Raw genomic sequence first — 25,845 nt, forward strand, 5'->3', positions numbered from 1 at the left:
CTAAGGTAGTATGGGATCCATACGACCAATACGACCACTATAATGTTAACATTGTACACATTCGGCAATTGATGAAAGTTAAATCTTTTTGTCATAACGTTCATCGTAAAAGTTAAATGTTACAGTTATGTTGAGGTGAAGCACCAAGATATCGTGCACGAAATGCATTGTTTGTAAACAAGAAGGTCCCACAGGCGCAGTCCGACGATCCTATCCCTTTAAGGTATAGCTCCTTGACTCTGAAAAACTCTAACCTGTGACAAATCTTTCCTCAAGAAAACTTTCAACCGTTCCCTTCGAAATCAAGAATAAAAATCATTCGTCGCCGTTCAAAATTTGGTACCAGAGAAACGCGATATTTATCGCCATTTAACATTATATTGGCCACAATCTCTGTCTTACTCTATGGGGGAAAGTAGACACTTCGATTTTCTCAAAAATGGCCAGTGAAAATTTAATTTACTCATAAACTTTAAATTGAGCCCCCACAAGGGGTAGGCCTAAAAGGTACTGTAAAAGTTTGACAGTCCGAATATCTGTACCCGAGGCGCGTTTTATGCCAACGCCACCCTCGATCGAGGTGTACTCGACTTGCTACCATTCACTATCTTTCCAAAATTGATGATATTTAGATGACTGCAGAGGACAAATAACACCATATTTCTGCTTGCGTTGCGTTTATTATAGGTGAAAGTTTATTTTCTTGTTGGATCACTCGTTCCAAAATCACGCCATCAAGAAACAAGATTGGAATTTCAATATTTGTCTCGTAGCACAAGCCTCCATGTTCCGAATTAAACGTGCAAGGATACGTCTTTCGGCAGTCTGTTGTACACGCACAATCGTTACTGTTTATTAATATATCAGAAATAGAAGTAATACATGTATTTTGGTCAAACAAACCTGACAAATAGGATTCACGCAGGTCAGTCCGTTGTTGACTCGCCTCACGGGCGCCGTGTGGTTCATTCTGGGAAATGACAGCATGAGGCCATGCTATTCCTGTGACCTGCATAATTAACATCGAATGAACTATAAATATACTCTTTTAGGCCTTTTTATTTTCTATTTATCCCTGCCACGTCCGTCACGTTTGCAATCCGTCCTTGAGTCTGGGGGAAAGAAAATATCGGACAGACTTACTTCAAACTGGCAATGTATTTGTACAAGAATTAAGTACATACACAGGGCAGGGTGTTAAACGATTTGAAACATCGACACTTTCCCCATTGTATAAATTACAAAACTGTCGATTACATGTGACCATATGCTTGCCTAAAAGTGTATCAGCCTAGGAAAGACCAGCAACTTTAGTGTTTCGATCGTACAAATATACTTTCACAAAAAATATTTACCGAGATTAATATCGATTTGCAGATGATTTTTCATCTGAGTAATATTGCTCCAATTTTGTACACTTTACGCTCCGTTACGAAATAACATTATCGGATTAGTGATATTATATCGCTTGGGACCAACCGTTACAATATTGGCGACAGCTGCATGGCTTGTCCGTCTGACGGACGACCAGCAAGATTAATGAAGCCAAACTATTTGTATCTCATCTGTCCTGCACTATGCCTCACAAGTATGTATCGAACGTCGCGCGCCCCATATTAAACACCTATACCTAGTCATGAGGGCTATGTTACCAGAAACACATCGCTATTCCCGGAGGGCGCTCGGTCGGCGATGTGTTTCTGGTAGCGCATGGCCACGAGGGGTAATGAACAGGCGCTATTGCCAGAATAAAGACCAGGTTATAGGTTTTTTACAGCACGTGACATGCTCAGTATATGTTTTACGTTATAGTTTTAATGTGTTTTGATTTTATGCACTGCAAAATTCCGGTCCATTGTGACAAGTTCACTTGGCGATTTTCTTCACAGCGGTAACAATACATTTTTTCACAAAAATATCCTAAGCATACCTAGCAACTTCCTTGGTTGCACATGAATCTTTGTTGTCGATGAGCTATTCAAGTTCCTCCTCTGTTTGAACGGAAAATCTCGCTGTTTTAGCGAGAGAAGCAGCGCTCACCCGGGGCGATCATCATTTTCTAGTCATCCGCCATTTTTTCAAAGCTGCAGACGACACTGAACGCATGGTCACGTGACCGGACACTTTTCCAAATTTGGCAAAAAACTATTTCCCCGGGGAAGTAGTCTTTAAAGATACCCTCTGACGTCACTTTTGGCGATACAGTGGGGACTAGACATACATATTTTCTCGTCATTAAGCATATTATGAAGACATCTATAAGTAGGTCTATTTGACGGCAAATCTTTGCACCGTTGTCCAACCCTCATCACATTGCATTACAAAATGATGAGCTCAAAGTTTTTAGAAATTGAAAAAAAGTAGTTCTAGAAACTTTCAGTATTGGGGTAAGTGCGGAAACCACTTCAAGTACGCTAGTTTTGTTGACAAGTCATGATAAGTCTGGCGCAGGTTATGTGGGAGTATTCAAGATATTTTCAGGTTTAAGGATGGGAAACTGTAGTCGAGGTAAAACAAATGAATTATGAATTATGTTTCAAAATGTAACACTGGGTAGTTAAGTGAATTTTACTTCTTCAGAAATATATAGACATAATACATGTGTGAAAGAGAAGACAAAAGTAATTTCAGATATGATGAGGGTCACAGAAATAGTTCTTGGAACTAGTGGGGTCCATGTCCCTAACAAAAGACAGATACGTAACTGTGTTAGGCCTACATGTAGGCCTACATAGTGGAAACGTAAAATTCGCTGTGCAAGAGGGAAGCGCTGGAGTGAAATCCTAGGCTCCTTTACATGTTTACAATAACGGCATAAATAATAATAAGTTCAAGAAAATCGTCCATATATTGGTCAGTTATCCAGAAGGGTAGTTTTCAGCTTTTTTGGAATACATTTCTATTAGAAATACTTTTGATGTTGCGTGGGAGCGAATTCCAGTGGTAGATATAGCTGCGTGTTTCACGCCATGCAAAACAACAGCAAAGGCTTAAGTTAAAATATTAATCCCATAAGGGCATTAACGAAGTGAAATGCAGGGTGCACCGAAATAAATGATGTTTTGAAAAAAGGCGCCCCGACATTGAAAGATAGTATAAAAATTGCGCGCCTGAAGGGCACGTACATCGAAAATTAAAAGTGTGTATAAAATGGGACTCCGGGCAGCGCATAAAATGAAAAAACTGTCAGTGCATTTTGTTTATTTCATATCTGCTGGCATTTTTTTTGCCTTCCTTGACTGGATTTTTTTTCCAAAGGCAAACCTCTCGGAATCTTTTTTCCCCAAATCTTCCAAGCTCCCCCCCCCATATCGAATGTCTCCCCGCGATATCGAATGGTCCACCCTTCAGATGAAAACCGACTCGAAAAATTGGAATTTGAAAGAGGACAGGTTGTTCTGCGTCATTAAAGGAATGTCACACAACAACACAAATATCGCTCACAGTGCTTTTAGTGGTAGTAGAAATGAGTGTTGAATGGTAGGCGGTATGTTGTGAAAAGTAAGTAGGCCTCTATATGCCTAAACATAGAACAATTGTAGTGGAAAGTCTATTAGCGTTACAGTCGAGAAAGCGAGCGACCGACATTACAGCGCCCTGGATCTGATGTGCCGATTGCACGGGAAGAACATTAGCCGATAAGCTGTGTATACAGGGGGAGACACTTTAACTGGTAATGGTCAGCCCACATGATCGTCATGACTGATGGTATGGTCGAAATAGTAGCTCACAAAAACGTGCAAAAATATGGAGAAAATTTTTTTTCGATCTTCAAGGATAGGAAGAACACACAATGTCTACCTCCATCAGAACAGCACAAATAAACAGCTTTTTATTGGTCGAGTTCTGGAATGCACATATTGACCGGCCATGAGGGTAACAGCTTACGTTTATTGCCCGAGCGCCTCCCCAACACAGTCTGTTTCACAAGGACGTAGGGCGGCAGAAGCAGACTGCTTTGGGGCCCGAGGCCCGAGGGACAGCAAATAGATAATGTCACTCTAATATAGCCAGTCGATGTCGAGAAGTTCATTAGCTATCATCTCTCGCTTCGGTCGCAGACGACACCTGTAACTTCTTTGCGCACGTTGTACAATGTGCGCGTGCGAAGACGGCACTTTTCAAATTTCCCTCGTTAACAATTGTTCCGAACTGTTAACCAATTAACTGTTCGGACACTGTGATATGCTAATTTGCTCCTTGCTTGGATGTATCAGCGTCAATCTGAAACAAACCACGTGAGCGTAAAATCATGAGTCGCAACGCCAGATCGCTACAGAACGTTTGGACGAGATGAGTGACAACATAGGATGTAGGCGCTATTTTACAGTCAGAATGAAAAATTACCGCCTCGAGGACAAATATTCGGACTCCAAAATTTTTACAATTCTTTTCTGATATACCACTTGGGTGTCTTCATTTTACAGCGCACCGTCTTACTTATTCGACAATTGTATTTTTCTTCATAGAGTTAACATAGGGATGGCGGTCATTTGGAATTTCGAATATCGGTTAATGTCAGGTAATTTGTTTCTCAACCACCAAAATTTGCACGGTGACCCCAGATATTTTGTTCTTTATTTGGAAAAAGAATGGTTCGAAGATTCCTTGAGTAAAGTTTGAGCAAAAGTTCAAGTCTTTCACTTTCGAGGCGCATATTACCTTATCGACAATTCTCACAATGCTCACGACACCAACACTGAAGTCTGATTCATATCAAATTATTACCGAAGGCGGCGCTATTGAAATGATGACAGGCACTATACTAGGCTGTCACTGAAAAACGTCAGAAAACAAACGTCATAAAAGTCAACGCTTTGTTTCATCTGTATTTCTCTTGATAGAAGCAGCAGAAAATTATATTTTTTCCATAAACTAATTTGCAGCGTCAGATGTTGATACCAATAAGCAGGCGTCCTTCACTGTCTGCAGGAACATACGTCCATTGAGACTGCGTCGTTGTCGTCATAATGTACGCGTTGCTATTTTTCGACATAAATGCCCATACATTTGAAGATAAACGAAATCCATTGTTTTCTTGTTAAAAGAAACCAATTTTTAGCTACTATAGACTATAGTCTATAGAAGCTATTGGGATGGGTATCCGTCCGGCGTCCGTCGTCAGTCTGTATGTATGTATGTATGTATGTATGTATGTATGTATGTATGTATGTATGTATGTATGTATGTATGTATGTATGTATGTATGTATGTATGTCCGTTTGTGAGGCGTCCGTCCACTCAAATATCTTGAGAACCGCAGTACTTACTGATTTGATATTTGTTGTGTAGATGAAAAATATGATTTTGAGAAACTCTTTTTTTTAATTTTTTGATATTGTTGAAAATAGGCAAATTAATGCCAAAAAAGGTGTTTTTGGTAAAAATCTTCTTCTTCATAACCGCTGGTCAGATAGCTTTGTTATTTGGTATACAGGTCCCTAGGGGTAACCCAACTTAGATTTGTTCAAATTGTGATGAAATATGCAAATGTGTATTTTTAAGGAATTTTTTTGTCATTTTTGGTCATAATTTGACTTACATTGTATGTAATTCTTGTACTGTATAAACCCTATCAATTCACCCAGAAAAAAATAATTAATATGATTTTAAATAATTGAATTAATTAGGAAATCATCAAAGCCAAAATAATTTTAGTGTAGAATTATCAGAAAGCTCAACTTGTTTTGACAGTTCATAATGAAATGCTTACCATCTTGGAGGATTAAAACATGTAAAGGCAACTTTCCTGAATCCCAACTTTGACATATTCTGAACCGTCATTTATTGTGCCCTGTATGTTATCTAAAAGAAATTGCTCAAAATAGTCAATAGAGATAGAGATAGAGAAAGTTCTAATTTCCATTTATGGTTGACTTGGTAAGGATAAAATAAAATCACTTTTTGAGGAAAAAAAATAGAGTGGTCAATTAAAAGAGTGGTCAAAGTGATAGGGTTTTTATGGTAAAGCTGGGCTGTAAAATTCCTCATGTGCTATTTATAGCAATTATGCAATCTGTGTAAACAGTGCAATGAAAGTTACATGCTTTTGATGACCTTGAACTTCTTAAGTTTCAAACATTTGTCTCTTAGTGTGCTTTCTCTGAGTATGTACAGTCTCAACTTATTCAACAGAACTCACTTACAATGTTAATCAAAGATATCCACCTTCTTCATCAATACATGTGTCACAAAAGGTTATTCTCTACATAACACAGCAGAGCTCTGTCAACTGTTCTTTCAAAACCGCTGGTCAGACAGCTTTAATATTTGGTTTACAAGTCCCTAGGATGACCTTAGTGAGATAATTTCATACAGTCAGGAAATACTTAATTTTGTATCTATGTCTATAGTAGCTTCAGGGACTTTGGCCCTATGTTTTGTTTATGAGATTGTTTACTTGTCCTGTTTCCTGTTTTCTTTGGAAGCAGAAATTGCCAACATTTACAAGACAGTGTTGGAGTCCTTGCAGACGATTCACTGACCCCGCGAAATACCAGACGTGTCGTATTTACTTGTATACCCGAATAACGTATAAAATTATTCATGATGGGTTACCGTGACTTTTCAAAGTGGCAAAAGAAAAATATAACATGTTTATTTGACGAAGAAGATATGAAATGATTTCTAATATCTGTCCGGAATGACACAGGGGATTGTGGTGAGGAGTATGCAGGTCAAAGTGTATTCGAATTATTCATAATGGTCTCAGTTGAATTATTTCAATGGTCATCCGTCCCTTCACGATTTATGGCTGAGGTTAATGCAGAAGAAAAGGCGTTTGATTAGTGATGTATTTCGTTATGTCTTCTTCTCCTTTTCCTCAGACATCGTTGAAATCTTGGCTCTCAATGAAAATATAGAGCTTGGTGATGCGCTGCTTCGAGCTGTCAGTCACAACTTCATAATCGAGACCAGAGTGCTGTGTGAAAGCCTCGAATGCAAAAACCTGTTGCCTGTAAGTTGTATAACAGTCTTATTCCACCCCTGAAATTAAATAGAATGTTCTTTATTATGGCTACAGGGGAAAAATGAATAGTAAGTTAAATGACTTTAATTGCCTGTGGGAATAGTTCAGCCATTCTCATACCTTTCGAAGGCCATTCAACAACTGATGTTGTAATGTCAGTTTCTGTAGGGCGGAGCTCCAACGATGAGCGACCTTTCGCGCCATGTAAAGGTGATTTGAAATGACATTGAAGTAACGATTATCAATTTTCAGTTTCATGATGTGTGTACGGATAAATTTTTGAAGTTTAAAGAAGTCTTTGATTAGACCAATTTGATCATATACATCTTGCGAAACGAATAACCCAGTCTTGAAACTCTAATTATGTTGCATATTTATTGGTTAAAAGGTATCAATCATTAAATACATTATTGTTGTTGTTGTTGTTGTTGTTGTTGTTGTTGTTGTTGTTGTTGTTATTATTATTATTATTATTATTATTATTATTATTATTATTACTTTTATTTTACAGTTTGGTCTGTATTGCCGCGCAAGGAACAGCGATTTCCATCCCTACGTTACGCCTGTAGTTTTAGCCGCTCAGAACAATCAATATGACATTCTCAAACTCTTGGTGGTTGAATATGGAGCGAAGGTGGAGGACCCATCTGCTGTTCATGGAGAAGATGAGGACTCACTGGAGCACTCCGTTGGCGCCCTCAACTTATACCGCGCACTCACCAGTGAAGCGTACATTACTTTGACAGCAGACGACCCGATCGAGCGCGCATTCAAACTCAGCCGCAGAATGAGAGACTTTAGCATCAAGCATTTTGAATTCCGATTCGAGTTTGACGAACTTGCCACAAAATGTGAGGAGCTAGCGGCGGATCTTCTCGAACTTGTCCAATCGACGGAAGAGCAAACGATCACACTCACGCACAGGGCGCAGGAGAACGGCACCATCGCTGGAAAACATCAGCCAGAATGCGCACTGAGTGAAGAGCTGTTTGTACCTCATAAGATCAAGACTGCCATCGACTATGATCAAAAGAAAGTAAGTGTTACACCCGGATGTCAGACGTCATAGCAAACAAAAGAATAGATAGCCAATGTTTAAGAAACAATATAAACTTAAATTTCAAGCTAAAAGTAGGATGTTGCCAAAACTTTAAATACGTTTTCAGATTTTTAATTGCGCCAGATGAAGTTATGGGTGTTTTATAACACACAACATGCTCATGCTCTTTGATCTTGTTTTAGATGTACTTTGATGTAGGGCCTATTGGCACTGAAAAAATAATTTACTGGGCTACCCTAAGCAGCAGTAATGGCAGGGCCAATTTCACAAAAAGAAGTACAACATCTTAAGCATACCGTATAACGTCCTTGGTTGCACTTGAATTTTTGTTGTCAATGAGCTCTTCTAGTTCCCACGCTGTTGAAATAGAAAATCTGGATGTTGTAGTCAGAGGCTCGTCGCTCATTATAATCTAATTTTTTTTTCGATTTTCACAGAAATGAGAAGGTTAAAACTTTTGTCACATTTTCTTCTGCTTTCTCTCCTTCTTTGAAATATGACTGAAAGTGGCGGGGCGAGCAAAACGCTTTCGTACGAAGTGTTATAACGGTGGTGACGAATGAATTCTAGTCCGAACCTAACAATAATATCTAACATTTTATCGAATACATGTTGCCAAGATAAGCACTAGGCATTTCAAACGATTTTGGGATTGAAAGTTGCAAATAATTATATTTTAAAATACACGTGCACTCTTTGTGGCGATCATCCTACCCAACATTTGATTTGTTTATATATAACCGCAGTAGTCAATTTTTTTAAAGTCTAGGCATCTGTTGCAAGTTTGAACGTTCAAGGAACATTATTCCATAATTCATGACCAACTTCTGTCCTACAGTTCGTGGCCCATGCGCACTGTCAGCATCGGCTTGTAGAGATGTGGTACCGAGGACTTCCAAACTGGCGAAGACAGAGCAGCTTTAAGACACTCTCCAAGTCTCTACTCATGATGTTATCCTTCCCCATTCTCTCAATTTTTTACATCTTCGCGCCATACCAACGCCCAGGCAAGCTGCTGAAAATCCCCTATGTCAAGTTCCTTTGTAGCGTCGCTTCCATGTTGACATTTTTGGTACTGCTGTGTGCACAGAGCTTTGAACTGCAATACACCCTACACGAGCTCTATATGCATCTGTCCGGAGCCATTGTTATGCTTCCGGGACAGAAGTACAACGCCTTTGCCAAGTTGTCGTTTTCGACTGTCGAAGTCTTGATCGTCCTATGGGTAGCAGGTAAGGTTATCTTGGTTTGAAAAAAAGCACAATTTTAACTACTGAACGACTATAATGACGTTTGAGAAACTTATTGCCCCTGTTTGACCGACCGTATTCATATTTAGCGAGTATTTAGGCAATATCGCCTGTTCCTGTGTCGTATCAGCATGAGTTAACATCAATGCTGCGTCAGACACGAGACGAAGTATCTAGCGTCTGACGCATCACAGATGTTAGTGCGCAGGGGGCTGGCGATGCTGGGTAATAACCGATTTATCATATCCCGTTCCCACAATGTTTAAAATGATAGGAAATTTAGGAAAACCTTCAACTTTTATCCCGCCTTTCGCATAAGTATGGAAATATTTATGTAAACCAGCTTCAGGCTTCATTTAATTCATAAACTTGGCCTAAGATGTTTTCGCGCGCAACAATACTCAATGAACACCACAAGAAACGATACCGGGACTTAAAATCGTCGCACGAGAACTTTGTATGGTGCAATATTTTATTACCACAGTTACTTGTTGGCTGCAAGTCATCTTCGCTCGCCAAGGTCTCTTGTCCGGGCAGCCTGATGCTCCCTGAAATCAGGTGGACAGTGGGAGACTGTAGTCGAACAAACGACCCGTGCGAGCGGACGATGGCTGAAAGTCTGCTCTACGTCTATACGCGGCCCATAAACGTGTGTTGCTCTGCGCCGATATGCGGCCTATACACATGTTACATTCGCCTATGGGTCGCTGGATGGTGTATGCAAATTAAACATCTTTAATAAATGTATTTCTCACTTATATTGTCAGCTTTAACGTGGTCAAATGTCCGTGAGCTCTGGACGAAAGGTGTCAAAACGCTGTCGTATGAAATGCAAGGAAAGATGTATGATTACTTCAATCTCCTGCTCTTCTGGATCTGGGTTATACTCAGAATAAGTGTTATCTTTAAGGTAAGTAAATGTTCGTCACTTTTCAAAGCTCATTTTCCTTCACTTCCAACGTATTAGTTTGGTGAGTTTCGACCATCTAAATGCCAAAGACGCCATGTTTCACCACGTCTGTCAGAAATTTTTGGCTTCTTCGGCTGGCTTTATTCTCAGGTGCGAGGAAAACCCTATTATTGAAACAAGTCCTTCATGACCTTGAAGGCAGCAGATTTTACTGTTACTTCAATTAACTATAACACAATTGCGATGTTTATATTTATTTTGAATAGGTTATAACAAATTTCCCCTTTTTGGTTGCAGTAGATGAAGCAAAGAGTGACTTAAGGTAGAACGCGCCTCGGGGATCGATATTTGGACTCGCAAACTTTTACAATTCTTTTCTGATACACCACTTGTGCATGTGGGGGTTCATTTTTAAAGCTCTTGGTGTAAGAAAACTTTTCACCGGCTTAGTTTTTTGAAAATCGAAAATTTTATTTTTCTCGATAGACTTAACACAGTTATGGCGGCCATTTTGAATTTCAAATATCTGTAAATCTTGGGTTATTTATTTCTCTAGTACCAAAATTTGCACGGTGACCCCCATTTTTTATAAAGTTTCATTTAGGAAATTTTGAGGAAAAGTTTAAGTCTTTCACTTTTGAGGCGCATACTACCTTAATTCATTGGGTGAGACAAACATTAGGCATGACTTAAAACTTCGTCTTTCATTTAAGTATGTGAATTCTACATCCTAATTAAAATCCGACTCTAAATCAAAGTGTTAGTGTTACTGCTGTTAGATGTGTTTCAGTCAACTCGACCATCATCTTACAGTTTGCCAATGCGAATATGAATCCTGAACTCCAGAGCTCCGTAGGAAACAGCAGTTACGCCACTGAGAGCTACACTGATGAAGTTTGTCCAGCTGCATCATGGGAAAGCCAAGAATTGGATTGTCTGAATTCAAAGCTGGACTCACTGTTGAAGCACCAAGAGGACTTTCAAGTCAATATAACCTCTCTCATTAAACAACTTGAGGAGGTATTGAACCAAGCCAGAGATGCCCCAAAGACGAGGAAAAAACGCTCACCCTCACCACTGAAAATAGTTAATCGAGGACCAGGCAGTAACGAGCCAGAACCTACCTCTGAAGGTGCAGGTTTTGACGAGATGCATGGAGCTGAGATAATTCGGATTTCACTCTTTGCAGAAGGAGTTATCGCTCTGGCAAAGACGCTGAGTTTCCTGAGCCTCATCAAAATAACTGTGGTACATTTACTAATCGGGCCGATGCAAATCTCATTTGGTCGTATGGGAGAAGACATAATGAAGTTCATGGCTATTTTTATTCTGGTGTTAATTGCGTTTTCTGTTGGACTTCACCAGCTGTACCACTTCAGTACCTATTTGCTGAAGCTACAAGAATGCGCAGCCGCCGGGAGTGTAGCTTGTTCTGATTCACCAATGAGGTAACATCTTCTTTGATAATATCCAAAGCTGTGCATCATCCTCTAATTGATCTCCTGATCGGCAGAAATCATTGAGAGCAATCTCTTGAGCTTTGTGCAAAGTGCACAAAGAGATTAGAGATATATCTTGATTCAGGCAGGATTAAAGTTGACGAAACTTGCTATGTATACATGAGATACACTAATATAACAATCATAAAGTTGTTTTAGCAGTTTTAGATAAACATATTACTAATTTGCATATTTGACGAACTTTCCTCATTTGGGATATATATCTGGATTGACATGACCAAAGTTGACAATACTTGCTATTTGCATATTTAACGAATTTTCCCAATTAGGTATGTAAGACTGGAAGGACCCTGAAGAAAGTTTACGAAACTTGCTATGTATATTGATGAGATAATTATGTCATATAGGTGAAAGATAGTTTGCATTTTCGTATCAGCTAATTTGTAATTTGACATCTAATGACCTTCGCAATTTGGCATATACAGCTTGAAAAACTTGACCAACGGCAATACGCTTGCTAGAAATTTAGTATTTGTATTTCAGCTAATTACATAATGATCTTGGAATTAATCTGTGGTGAATATTGTTCACGATGTTGATCATAACACTTTCATCACGATGTTGACCATAACACTTTCAGTGAAGTTGAAAATATGTAGCAAAAGTTTAAATTCACAGACAACTGCAATATATACTGAAACACGTGAGCATTTTCAGTTCATACCTGATTATGAAGTGAATGCGTATGTTCAGTCAAGCAATGCATATATACGAAGTGAATTAAAGATGATGTGGAAAGAAACTGACGCGCAACATAGAAATTCCAGTTTTGCAGATGTACCATGTAAGCAATAGTCAATATATCACAAGTGGGCTTAAAGGTGCACGGTCACCGTAAATTTGCATATTCCATATATGGTAAAGGGGCGGGGCTTGGCGTTCTACCCCGTAACATCTGTAGGTGTCAGTCGCATATTTGATACGTCATGCAGATAACGCTACTAAATATGCCATGGCATGACAAATGCCGTGGGGCGCCCTTTTAAAAAGCGGCCACCCGCGTAAAATCTGATTGCCTATTAAAAAACAGGTGACCGAATATCTTTAAAGAGTTCCTTGAATATTGTATTTGGCTTCTTCTTTTTTACAGTTTATTCAAGGCGATAATGGCCCTATTTTGGACCTTGTTTGGCCTATCAGATATGAATGCGTTCAAAACAGACAACGACCATTGGTTCACAGATATGTTGGGATTCTCCTTGTATGCAGCGTACAACCTAGTTGCCATTGTCGTGCTCCTGAACATCTTAATTGCCATGATGAGCAACACGTACACAAGAATTGAGGTAATTGACCAATTCCAGATCAAGTCATTCAAAATCTGAATGTAGGTCATGACATTCGGAAGATCACTGTGACAAAGACCCCTGCAGTGGACACCAACACAATCATCCTGGTCACTGAAATTCATGTTTCTGTAGGAGTAGGGAAATAATTCCCGGTCTGGGATAGAAAACGGTCAAGTTGCATTCACATAATTTGCTATCCCAGACCGGTCATGTGACAGCAGTGTAATCGGCTATCCAAGTTCGTCTGACAGTCACGCGAGTGCCTATCCGAGACCTTTCTCAGACTTGAACATGACCGTCTATTTGTATGTCTTAGCGCCAGAAATCCACGGAAATTTCTGTCTTTTAAAGCGAGTCGTAAGGCCAAACCTGTTACAGGGTGAAAAGGTAACTCAATGGCATAATTTTAGATGAAACATGAACAGCACGTGGCATATAATCTAATAGTGTCATGTCATATTTTAGAAAAAATTCTTGATTCTTAACCATTTGATCTAATATATTTTTACGCTTGCGCACAAACTCTATATAGTGATACAGTGAAACCCTCAAAATGCCTCAGTTGTCACACTAAAAGGTATACAGTCACCTGTAATTTAAATATGCCCATATATGGTCAAAGGAGCATTCCTTTGTATTCAAAATGCTCTTGTGAGGGCGCTTTTTTAAAAATCTGTGATTGGTTAGATTTTCTTTTTCCATGGTAACTGTGGCAAAATTGGAACAGGTATCAGTATACCTTTAATTTATCCCAACGTGCACAACAAAAATTGAAATTTCCTTTTTTAATGTGTTACTTTTTGTTTTGATGTGACTAAGTTCAACAAACACTTTCGCTGTTTTTGTTTCAACAGGAGGACGCAGACACACATTGGAAATTCTCTCGTGCTAGACTCTGGATAAGTTTCTATGACACCAGTACGGCTCTGTCCGCTCCATTCAACCTCCTACCATCAATGAGTTCCTTGTCTAAGTTATGCAAGTGCCACGCCATGGACTGTCTGGAAGATCAAAAGGTAAGGTTCAAAGATAACTGTTCCCATTTTGATTTTCCTCCATGTTGACATGACTTTCGTATATACCCGATTTAAGTGATATTTGCTTTTTGCTTAATATCCCAAGAATGTCAATTTGCGTGCCTTTTTACAGCGATTTAACTCTTAAGATGTCTAAGTTGTGACATTTAACTTATCCCAAGGTGCACAAGAGAAATGAAAATTTAGTGTTTAATCATGATTATGTTATTTTCTTTGTTTTGATGTGGTTAATTTCATCAAATACTGGCGCTGTTTCCCACAACAAGTTTATAAAATAAAGATACCGGTTTGACAGCATGCGCGCGGTAAATATAATTCTTCTGGGCAGAATACGGGAAATAATAAGTCTTTTTACTTTTGCAAACATTGTGTCCAGTGAAACAATAAAATCTAACCTTTGTTTCCATTATTCAACGATGTTTCAGGAAAACAAACAAATGACAAGCTTGATACATTTTACTTTAGAAGGTATACCTTACTATGATGATGGTTCTATAATAGTGTTAACTGGCAATACCTTCTCCATATTTATCGCCGCATCTTTAATGATAAATCACCCAAAATTCACAAAGTAGCATTTTCTCGATTGGACTCTTACCCCACATACTGGTTGAGTATATCACTCCATTTTTTCATCATTTTGAAATCTGTCAAAGATGCTAGCAACATCTAAAACTGGAGATATGTAGTTGACTGTTTGACATAAGAAACAGTCTAAACGTCACACTTATCCATCAATATGCCTGAAAGTACATATATTCATACACATTTTTTGCGCCCCAAAACATTTAGACTCTGTCCATTTTCTAAAATGATTACCTTCCTACCCCTCGGATTGTTTCAAAACGATTAAAATAACACCTTCGACTGTCATTCTTCATGACATTGAATTCCAGCCAATCCCACTTCAGTTCAGGAGATCCAGTGCACCTAGTGCTAAACTTAGGGGCATATTGCGGAAATGGACAGTAAGTATACACTACTGGGCCGCTGCGTTCAGTAACAAGCTGATGATTGGCCGTAACCAAAGGGTGACAGGTTTAACCATGTGGTGATTGCACTGGGCGGATAAATAATTCACTTTGTGTCATGTCCACCAACTAAACCATGTTTTCGCGAATGCGAAGTCTGTCAAGTCGATATTTTTACTTTCACGCTGGTCGTTGGCACACTTATCACGATTGTCTCATCATTTGTTTGTGTTGTTTGTGTTGGAGTCATCTTACTAATCAACATCCCCACAGTCAATAATCCAATGCTTCTGTCTTAAAGCCCCAGTAATGCTAACTTTTGATGATAATTTCAACATTTTTATTTTGAATATGAACCATAATTCCTTGTTCTTCTCCCCAAAGAATGTTAATATACACAGCATCCAGCTTGTCAACCCAGCCCCTATGGTTGTAAACTGCATTGTTAATGTTGAAAACTGACTTCTGGTCCGGACGAGAATTCAAATGTAAACAATAACCATGCATTTTACACATATAGACGCCAAGTTGACAAGCTAAATAGTGGGTGTTTCAACATTCTTTGGGAAGTAGAATAAGAAGTTGCAATTGATTTATAAAATAAAAATGAAAAAGTCATCGAAAGTAAGCATCACTGGGGCTTAACTAACACATCACAGGGCACAAGTGGTGATGGTATAAAGGGCACAGCCGTACTGTTTGTATATGCTTGTTGCCAATGTGAGCGAGGATTGTCTTGAACCCTTGAGTAATGATAGACTTTTGAAAGTTAGAGTTGAAACCTTTCGGTAGTTTATGAAAATCACCATCTGATCTACATCAAGGAAATCGAAACGCATAAAAGGGCAGTAGGCGCTTTAATCACAGAATCATCGTCACACAAAGTCGTGGCAATACTTTGAGATAATTAAAAAGGAGTAACTTCATATTGGCATCCTTTGTGGTGTCGTTATTTAGCCTTTGTTGATTGACATAGTCATTTCTTACTGAGGAAAGTTGACAAACTTTACTTAGGTGTGATCACATCGTTTACTGTATCACCGATCTCAGTTCCGGAAGACCGTTTGTATATGCATAGTATATAATATCATACCAGTATAATTGGTGACGCAAATACTGTGATCTGTTTGTTGGAGACGTGGAAATAAACGTGCTATATTCGCAATATAGAACGGTTGAGCAGTCACGAGTTTTCAACTACAGAAAATTCCTTTCGAACGTTTCACGCCGAAATTAAAATTTAATTATGATATAATAGCGACAAACCACCTCACCAAGTGGTATACCATTCGATTTTGACCAGTTCATTCCATGTATGCAATCGCTATCGTTCGCGCACATGTGTCGTGAACTCTTCAAAATTTCGTGGCATAACAACGCTGGCTGTGGTTTATTGCTTAATATCACAACGATTTTACCATGATTTACGTTAGATTGAGTCTACCGACCTTGAAGTATTGAAAGTTTGAAATACTTGTCCAGCAATATTTCATCTGCTCCAGCTTATGGTGTATACAGTTCACAACCAAGACACTGTAGAGCTTGTATTTCATTTAACGACTTTCCAGTAAGACCATATATCATTGGCAATACTGTCAGTGAGGCAGGGCTTCTCGGAACGTAGGCTTGAAAGATCGTTTAAGAAGTTTTATGGTAGATATGGAGACATAGTTTCCAAATACGACACATTACACGAATGAGCCTTGACACCAATCCTAACTTTTTCTAATGACGTGATTCAGTAGCTTCGCTGGATTACTATCGTTTACTGTCGACTTCGACACTTTTAGACCATTCTTGACGGGGTGTAGCATGCTAGCAGGGTACGCTTACCCATTCCGGACGCCTTGTACCACCACTAATTACTTATATTCGTAGTTCATGATGGTCCTTCCTGAAATTGTAAATATTAGTGATTATGCCATCTGGTACTTTTATTACCTTGTATTATTTGGATTATTGGGTTTATTCTGACGTCATATTTCCTCCCTATTGCGATTTTAACATTTCAGGTTGTAAAAATTTCATGTTTGCACATCTTCTGAACTGGCTAGAAGGCTTCGGAAATGCATGCACATACAATATCCAACACTCTCTTCAGAACCCATGACAAAAAGAGTATACAAATGCCCTTGCAAACTTGTGGAAACATAGGTACGATAGATTTATGTAAGCCAAGAATTTGATTCAACTTGTAGATGAACACATCGCACGACCTCAAGACTACAAAAGATGACAGTTTACTGTTCAGTTGTTGGTAATTTGCAAGTGAAAAGTAATTTTCAATTTTGATATTGCAAGGCAAATCATCATACAAGAGCGTACACAGTATATTCAGAAATGTGTGCTCAACAAGATTTTTATAAGCGCTTGCAGTTTAAAATAACTTGTTTACATGGACTTCACTGATCTGCAAAAATACATACTAGCTATTTAAGAGTTCCATGAAACATTTTCTGAATAGTGAAAAGAGCACACAGATTTATGTCCTACAAGAGCTGTACAGCAGCTTGTAAGCTTGATTATTATTGGTTGGCTGAATCTTATCGATATGTATTGATCATTTCTAATCAGCCAATCAGCTGCACGATAGCTTTTGTTGACGCCCGCCATGAATAATTACTACGTACCAGTCAGCTGTAACATGGCCATCTGAGTCGCTGCTCATCTGTCCCAAGTTTGGCATGCAAGTGTAAATGCAGGAACAAGTTGCATATTTAAAAAATTCTAATTGGGCAAATAACCGTTGAAGAAGGTTTACAAGTAGTTTACTTATAGGTGCATATAACTGTCAACGTGAGAAGTGGGCAGGATGTATTTTCTGCAGCGTTTAAACGTGTAAATTACTCATTAAAGTTAATATGTACTAATTGTGATTATTAAACTAATATAGGTGGAAAACTGTAACAAATCACATACTAACTTGTCGGTAGCGTTGTTATTTTTCAGCGTTAGATTTACTTCAGTCTGCATTTGCAATGAAATCGGTCTGTAAATGGGGCACATAATGTGACACTCTCTGGAAATATCGGGTCAACTATCATATAGATCCCTATGTAAGAATCTTCTAAATAAGAGTTACACTTGATAAGGATTTAATCAAACTTACGCACTGAATTTTGCACAAACCTTGCATTCATACTAAATGAACTTTTCCATAAGAATACTGCTCCAAATGTCATTCAACTTGAGGTCGGTACTTCGGGCTTTAAGTTGTCAAGGTGGTATGCTTTGGTAAATGCATGTTGATAAGTCACTAATTCGCTTTATATGAAATTATTTTTCCGACTAGACATACCTTTTAAAACAATTCCTTTGCTAAAGAGTTGGTAAGCACTTAGATCTCTTCTCAAGGTTAGACAATACTTGTCAGTTTTATCTCTTCTCAAGGTTAGACAACGCTGGTCAGTTTTTTGTTAATGTGGCTTGCACAGGTGGGATCAATTTTCACGTTGACTAAATATTTCTGTTCAGTTAAATCTTAAATATGCACATGACATTTTGCTCACATAGCCACATGCGGGCTATATAAGCTTACAGTGACTCATAAGATAGCACTCATATACCTCGGAACTCCAGCATATAATGAAATGGCTGACAACGCAAAAGCAAAAATGCTGTCGTTCTCTTTATAATTGTATCTTTAGGTAACAATTAATCGATTAAGAGAGCGCCGATGAAATGAGTGTTTCCATCTAGTTATTGAGATATATCTCGCAGAATGTCGTACCGTTGAAAATTCCTTTTATCATATTGCTAAAATGATAACGTTCAGCATTCAAAATTGTACAGAGCTAATGAAGAATGAAGCACTACCATTTTCTTTCAATGTATATTTCTGAGCCATCATTTACAAATAACATTCAGATAGAGGATAAACTAAAAGAAGTGGGCTGTTGGTCAAACAATACTTATGCAGAATAACATATTTATTAAAAGCGCTAAGAATAACTGCTTACTAAAAATTTCTCATAAGTTCTTCTGCAAAAATACATTAAATTTTGCGTTGTTACACCATGTTTTGAATATGTTTTTCCCAATGGATTCTCATACCAAAAGCTTATGTGAAGGCTTCAAGACAATGACAATACTACCATATTTTCTGCATTTCAACGCGCAAGGCAATGGTATTGCCAAACACTGCACTATCCCCTGTTCACATATAATCGCGATAGAAATCGCATATGCTTCGAAATTTAAATTGCACCGATTAAGTTGGAAATGTGACGTCATAAATTGGTTGGACACTGTTACTGTACATTCAGTTTCATAATGAGAAACAATTCACTGCATTGACTACTAAAGGAAGGATGTTACTCAAAATAATGATATTCATCAAATCCATCGTGGTTTCGCCGGACCACAGTGTAAGTACTGCAACAGCGCACATTTCACATGTTATTCTGTGAAACACTAGAACAAGGGTTGTTAATCCCATAAACTATGGCACTTGTAACAGTTCAGACGATAAATATTAACAATATTCTTGTGTTCATTTTGCAGGGAAAGAAACCCACGGGCGAGAAGAAAGTACAATCTTATTATGTGAGTTTACATCAAAATTCGTCCAACCTCTCTGAACAGATGTTAAATTGTACCTCTGCAATATTTCCCATTCAAGTTTGGGTCTAGAGATGCAGAATGTGTGAAATTTTTCACCCCTGCACTGAATCGGTGACTATAAAACACAATTGAGTTTGAAATCTGCATGACTGTTGTTGTAAAGTAAGGCCTCATTTGATGATTTTTGATAACTAAAGAATATACGTAAAAACAGAGTGATGTTTTGTTGGATTCGAACTTGCAACAAGATGCTCTACAAACTTTCCTGGCACTGCAGTCAGCGTCAAGTCAATTATGCCATGATACCCATAACAGATGAGATTTTCTTCATGTTTTTAGAGATTATTCAAATTATCTGTCACATGATTGTTGTGTAAACAATGATTGCAAAATACAAATCACAGCGTTTACCAATACAAAGGTTTTCAAAAAATATATATTTTAACAATGATTGCAAAATACAAATCACAGCGTTTACCAATACAAAGGTTTTCAAAAAATATATATTTTAATAGGGTTGCGGCCTGCGTTTTTGCAGAAATTCGGAAAGGCCCAATGCTTGTCCCGAAACTCTGTTTAAATATCTTAAATGGTATAACCATTCATCGACCTAAATGAAAAATCTTCAACATACCAACATTTGCAGGAACTAATGAAGGAGATGGGTCAGCGTTACGCATTTGCTAAGTTGAAGAAAGATGAAGAGAAGAAAGACCCTCTGATCATGCAGCTCAAACGGGATTTGTCCGGTCTCAGATCCGAGACAAAGGAAACGCTAGACACAATGGGCAACACCATGAAAGAAATAGCCGGTGAAGAGGTTGTTGAAGAAGATAACGAGATAAACCGTGCACTTGATCATGTCGAGATGATTGCCAATCAAGGGCCCGTCGGTGTTGAGTCATTCCGCGATCCAGTTTACCGAACGATGAAAGAGGTAGACTTACCTTTCGCGGATGATATCTCACTCAAATCTGATGACGAACCAGTTCGTCGGTCTGAACTTATGAGGCCCAACAGCAAGTGGGCAGGACTTCGAAAGGCTGTATACGCGGGGAGAAGGCGTCGTTCACAGAATATTCTCCCATCGTTATTACCGTTTGCAGCGCAGAATAACCGACCGACGATTCCCCCTTCAGTCTCAAATCCACTTGATACAGAACTTGTACTCGGCAGCATGCGGTCTGAGGACAAAAATAACAGCACTGACAAGAAACATGTCTCCAGTGTGTAAGTTGAAAGCAGCAATTTTGTAGTTGAAAAACGAGATCTGGGGAGTGGAGATAGTTGTTGAAAATACAATTAATTTTCAAATCGTATGCAGCACCTGTGACTTAGACTTAGACTGCATTCACTTCGAAACCAAACTCTTACAATTTACAGACTCGCTTCCTTTTTTCCCGAGCAAGAGAAGGAGTTCTTCGTAAGGTTTGCCTCGATAGGATGCGGGAAAACAGGACCGAACATTGCCTGCTTCTAAACACCAGCCTTGGAGATTTCTCCGTCGTTTGATGAAGGTTTAGGAATTAAATATTACTACCTACTTTGTTTAGCAAATCTGGTACAAAAGGCAAATCGGAGGAGGAAGTGCACATATCCGTTCACTTTTTCTGTGGTACCTCTCCACAAGAAAGACAGCCTGTTAAAGCGTTTCCTCAACGTATTCATGGTTAAAGTTTGGTCAAATCTTGTGAAAGGGCAGGGTCAAAGTTTTTACAGTTTTGGTGTCCCATGATGCAAGTACTGCAGAGATGTTGTTGTTTTCTTGAATGGAATATCTTTGGGATAACAAAACTTTGTTTGTCTACATATGGATTATAGTTATCTCAGATGACAAAAAGCGAAAATAGACAGTAATTATAAAGTATTATGGATAAAGCAGCTGAACTGTGTAAAATCGCAAATATTTGGCCTTCAATGAACAAGAAAACGACGAATCAACACAAGGGGAAGGCGTATATCCAGTTCGTTATTGTAAAGATGGTTCGAGCAAAATGAATAGACAGGCATTGGCCGGAGCGGAGAGTGGTGTAGTGCCTAGTACAAATATCCTTAAACAATTACTGTTTAATATATATGAAAATTCTTTGCACATTTCAAAGTTTTTAAAATTTACTTGTCTATAAGGTTGGTAGTGATAAAGTAAATTATTTTTAATGTATGGTAATTTACGTTTATCATAGTCTGTTTTTGAAAAAGAGCTTGAGGCCTGAAGGTGGACATTTCGGCCAAGACATAAATTTTGGTTAATATATCACATTCTCCCCTTTATGCACAGTCGCAGTACACTTGATTGATTCAGTATATTTTTATGAGATGCATTTACGTTCATCAATGAATAATAGTAGAGCTTTCGGGTTGAGATATTTGCATGGATAAACGACAGTCTGCTTTAGATAGGTTACAGGGCTTGGGTACATAATTTGCATGCGATGGCACGTATTTTTTGATAGACTGTATATAAACATAGTAAACAAGGAGAGCAAATTTGTCACTCTTTTGTGTTTTTGTTTTCACTTAAATTGAACATAATTTCTAACTCAGTGGCACACTTTAAGATCGTCACAGTATAGATGATGAGAGTTGTTTATCATTCATTATCCCTCTCCTGAAATAAATGGATCAAGCCTCGATTATATCAGTCAAGGAATGCGACTTTAGAATCATTGTTTTTTAAGTAATAGAGGAAGTATCGGGCGTTTATGTATTTTTTTGTGATTCTGGGTGATCCCTTGTGTGCCTAAACCGCCTCCAAGTTATAAACTAAGACAACAGAACCTATAAAGTTCGATTCATGCTCTTTCAAAATTAAATTTGATAATTTCACTTGGCCCAAATCGGTAGCTAACTTTGGTGATTTTGGACGTCTCAAGTGGTATTTGAGGTGTGTGTGTATAAATATAAATATATATATATATATATATATATATATATATATATATATATATATATATATATATATATATATATATATATATAATGATAACCGCTAAGGGGCATTTAAACATACAAAACACTGTTTGTGCGAGCGATGTCGATGTTTACATTTACCAAAAGATATGCGATCGGTCGTCAGTAAAATAACCATTTCATACGGCAAGGAATAAATTTAAAGTTTGAGAAAGGGGTATTCTACATATTTTTCACTCGTGTACTTTACCTTAAATCGACAAAAATTAATAAAGGTCAACAAAAAAATTCGCGTGTCATGAACAAAGAAAGATAGAATCGAGTTATATTGTAAACACCTACAGTTGACGTCATGGGTACATCGTAGCAGATTTTCATTCCTCATGTGACATAAAATGTCGCTCCCCAGTAGCTTCGAAATGTTAGATTACACTGGCAAAAAACATTCCATCGACATTTTGAAATAAATATATTGTAAGGGACATTTTGTTGTGCGTAGATTGATAGTTGTTGACACTCCGGGGTTTCCACGGCGGCGCCTGGCGTCCATTCTAGCTCTGCAATCCGCTTCCTTGCATGCAACGACAGCGAGGCAAAGTTGCAATTGACAACAGTATTTTTTATCAAATTTCGTTTTGCAAACATTAAAAGTTTTTTAAAATTTTCCCTGATCATAATAGTACCACCGTGTTTATTAAGATTTTTCTGTTTCCATCATTTTTTGCGTTGCCATCATCTTTATGAAATACTTTTGTATATATTTTTAAACAAACATGTAAAATTTACTGCGTAATCATTGTACAAACTGTGTTTATCCTACATATCATCAGTAAATGTTAAACAAATTGAAGGAAAGCAATCAAGTTGATTTACATGAGAAATTTATTGTGGCTTTTACATTTCATGGAGTTTGAGAAACTGATAAATTATACCATCAAATAGAGCAAATACGTGCGACTAGTCAAACAATAAACAGCAATCTTGATGTTATATAAACGAATGGCACATAAGAAGTATGCTTCACTGTGAAAACTCAGAAAGAAATTCATTTTCTCGTTAGTTGTACGATTAAAATTTATAAAACCAGTAGTTTGGATTTTTTAGTATTGCATGTTTTTGATCGCATGTTACGAGAGGTACTTCTTATACCTCATGTGAAACTCTTTTGTTCACTAGCAGGAATTAAGAATTGTTACTATAAGGCCCATGTGCATGCGTAGCTCACACAATTGGTGTGAAATATAGGTCATGTGAGGAGCAAAATAAAAAATTATATTTCCAAAAGGGGTCTTCTTCCATAATTTGACAACAGAAAAAATCCCACAAATAGCCTTTTCTACCTGTTTTATCTGAAAAAAAATATTAAGATCTTTGTGATTATCACGGTTCCATACAATTTTTACTGAACACACTGCATCGGATAGTTACTTTGCATATTATATCATCGTATTTTACTGGTATTGTTATCTTGGTAAAGTCTCTGAGATAAACGTTATCATAAAAAGAATTTAATCAATTGTAAATACAAGAGCATCCATGCTTATGTCATGTATGTGCATAAATAATTCTTGGTTCCTTTTCCCCCTAGGTATATGTGTCACATATATTATATAAAGCAAACCGGAGACAAATTAAGACTGATTATTTTACTTATTTGTCCCCAAACTGTTATGACAAGGAACATAATATCAATTTTGTAATTTATATCTGTTCAAGTGTTGGACATTCTTTAACCATGTGTTGCAATGGCCAGTTATTAATGTTACGTCAAGGTATAGAATCTTACAAATAAAATAATTGAATGAAAAATGAACTCTACCAACTTTGCTTAATATCGGGCTGATTTATCTGCAAAATCTATTGCATGTCCAAAGTGAAGACAGAGAACAAACAGAAGTCAATAATAACTATACTAGAATGATTTGGATGTATTTTTGAAGAAATTTCATAAAATTTCAAAATCAGTTGTATAAATGGAACCCTTCGAAGAACTTTACACTTTATGATCTTGTCTTTATCTTCCAACAACTTTGAAATTATACCTGTAATGTATTGCGAATTTGAATGTCTGCTTTTTAATTGAAAAAAAATTATTTGAAAGTGCCTTTCAGATGTTTATGTTGTGAACTTCATTTTTACTTTTCTGTTATGCCAATACATATTTTCAAAATAGTGTCTCATTCGTGATTTATGAAATAAGTCAGCAAGGATTAAGAATATCACTGAAAAAGACACAAAATTTAGAATTACACTTCTTGCACAATATAGAAACCTTTCATTCATGTCATTTGCTTTCAGTATTAGTTTTGGAAGTATGGGCACATTATTAAGCTGATAATTGTCAATCATTTTTTTCCACAAATCTTTTTGTAATAAAGTATTTAATTTGTAATTGTTGGTGATGTTGACTTATTTAATGATTTATCTAAATGCTGACTTGATGTCAACACTCAATACATTTTAAGTCGGCATCACTCACAACCAAAATTTGCTCTCCTCCGCAAGCTCTTGTCTTGAGGGTGGCAATTAGTAGACATTAACCCCTTGAGCGCCAAAGTCAATTTTTGTAGCCTTTATAAAATATACCTCAGTCAATTTTTGTCAGATTTTTGCCAAAATTTTTATAGAAAACTGTGACGTAAAAGTATATGAAGAGAGTGTACGTTGGCAGAGAGGTAAAATAAGGATAGTGCCCTTGTAGCGTTTCTTATGATATCTACATTACGTTTGACCAACAGCAACACAACAGTCATTTTCGTTGAATTTTATTGGCCAACAATAACACCAACACGACTAGTAAACATAAACGACAATACAAACAACAACAAAGTTGGCATAGAACTGCATTGGTTTAAATAATGATAGTGTCCTTGTAGCGTTCCTTATGATATCCACATTACGTTTGAACCAACAACAACACAACAGTTATATTCGTTGAATTTTATTGGTCAACAAAAACATGACTAATAAGCATAAGCAACAATACAAACAACAACAATCAGATGTCTGGGTACCCTGTTCTATATATATCAGCAAAAAAGACAAGCAAGCGCAGAAACTCAGCCATCTCTACATTTCACGTTCATCAGATTCACACAAAACAGAGAAAATGCGTTAAACAGAGAAAATGGTTCACATATTTTACAAGATGGGAGCCCAAGTTGAACATGCGTGCAGTAACGATGTATCTTTCTGATTGAATTGAATTGAATTGAATTTTAAAAAGGCGAAACACAACAGTGAAGCCAAGTAGTTGCAGTGCAATTGGTTTGATGATTATTCACGGGTGCTATGTCCTAGGCCTTGTTGACTTAGGGGGTATGGTCATCCCTGACTCATCATGGGTTTTCATGTTTGCCGTTTTT

General features: G+C 37.6%; 1 protein-coding gene across 6 annotated transcripts in view; it reads left to right on the forward strand.

Annotated features, from left to right (window-relative positions):
- Positions 1–24,872, forward strand: part of LOC139133573 (short transient receptor potential channel 7-like) — a 68,793-nt gene extending 43,921 nt beyond the window's left edge. For 4 of the 6 annotated variants that reach the window (XM_070700303.1, XM_070700304.1, XM_070700305.1 and 1 more), the window contains exons 3-12: positions 6,828–6,958; positions 7,482–8,006; positions 8,869–9,262; positions 10,048–10,190; positions 11,004–11,638; positions 12,801–12,996; positions 13,854–14,015; positions 14,933–15,004; positions 19,511–19,552; positions 20,217–24,872. In XM_070700303.1, coding sequence (XP_070556404.1) covers positions 6,828–6,958; positions 7,482–8,006; positions 8,869–9,262; positions 10,048–10,190; positions 11,004–11,638; positions 12,801–12,996; positions 13,854–14,015; positions 14,933–15,004; positions 19,511–19,552; positions 20,217–20,804 — 2,888 coding nt within the window. In that variant the 3' untranslated portion in view covers positions 20,805–24,872. The remainder of the gene's footprint in view (positions 1–6,827; positions 6,959–7,481; positions 8,007–8,868; positions 9,263–10,047; positions 10,191–11,003; positions 11,639–12,800; positions 12,997–13,853; positions 14,016–14,932; positions 15,005–19,510; positions 19,553–20,216) is intronic. The other 2 variants (XM_070700307.1, XM_070700306.1) reach the window with 1 other exon arrangement.
- The last annotated feature ends 973 nt before the right edge of the window (positions 24,873–25,845 follow it).

This window comes from Ptychodera flava, chromosome 5 (genome assembly GCF_041260155.1).
Source record: "Ptychodera flava strain L36383 chromosome 5, AS_Pfla_20210202, whole genome shotgun sequence".
Lineage (NCBI taxonomy): Eukaryota > Metazoa > Hemichordata > Enteropneusta > Ptychoderidae > Ptychodera > Ptychodera flava.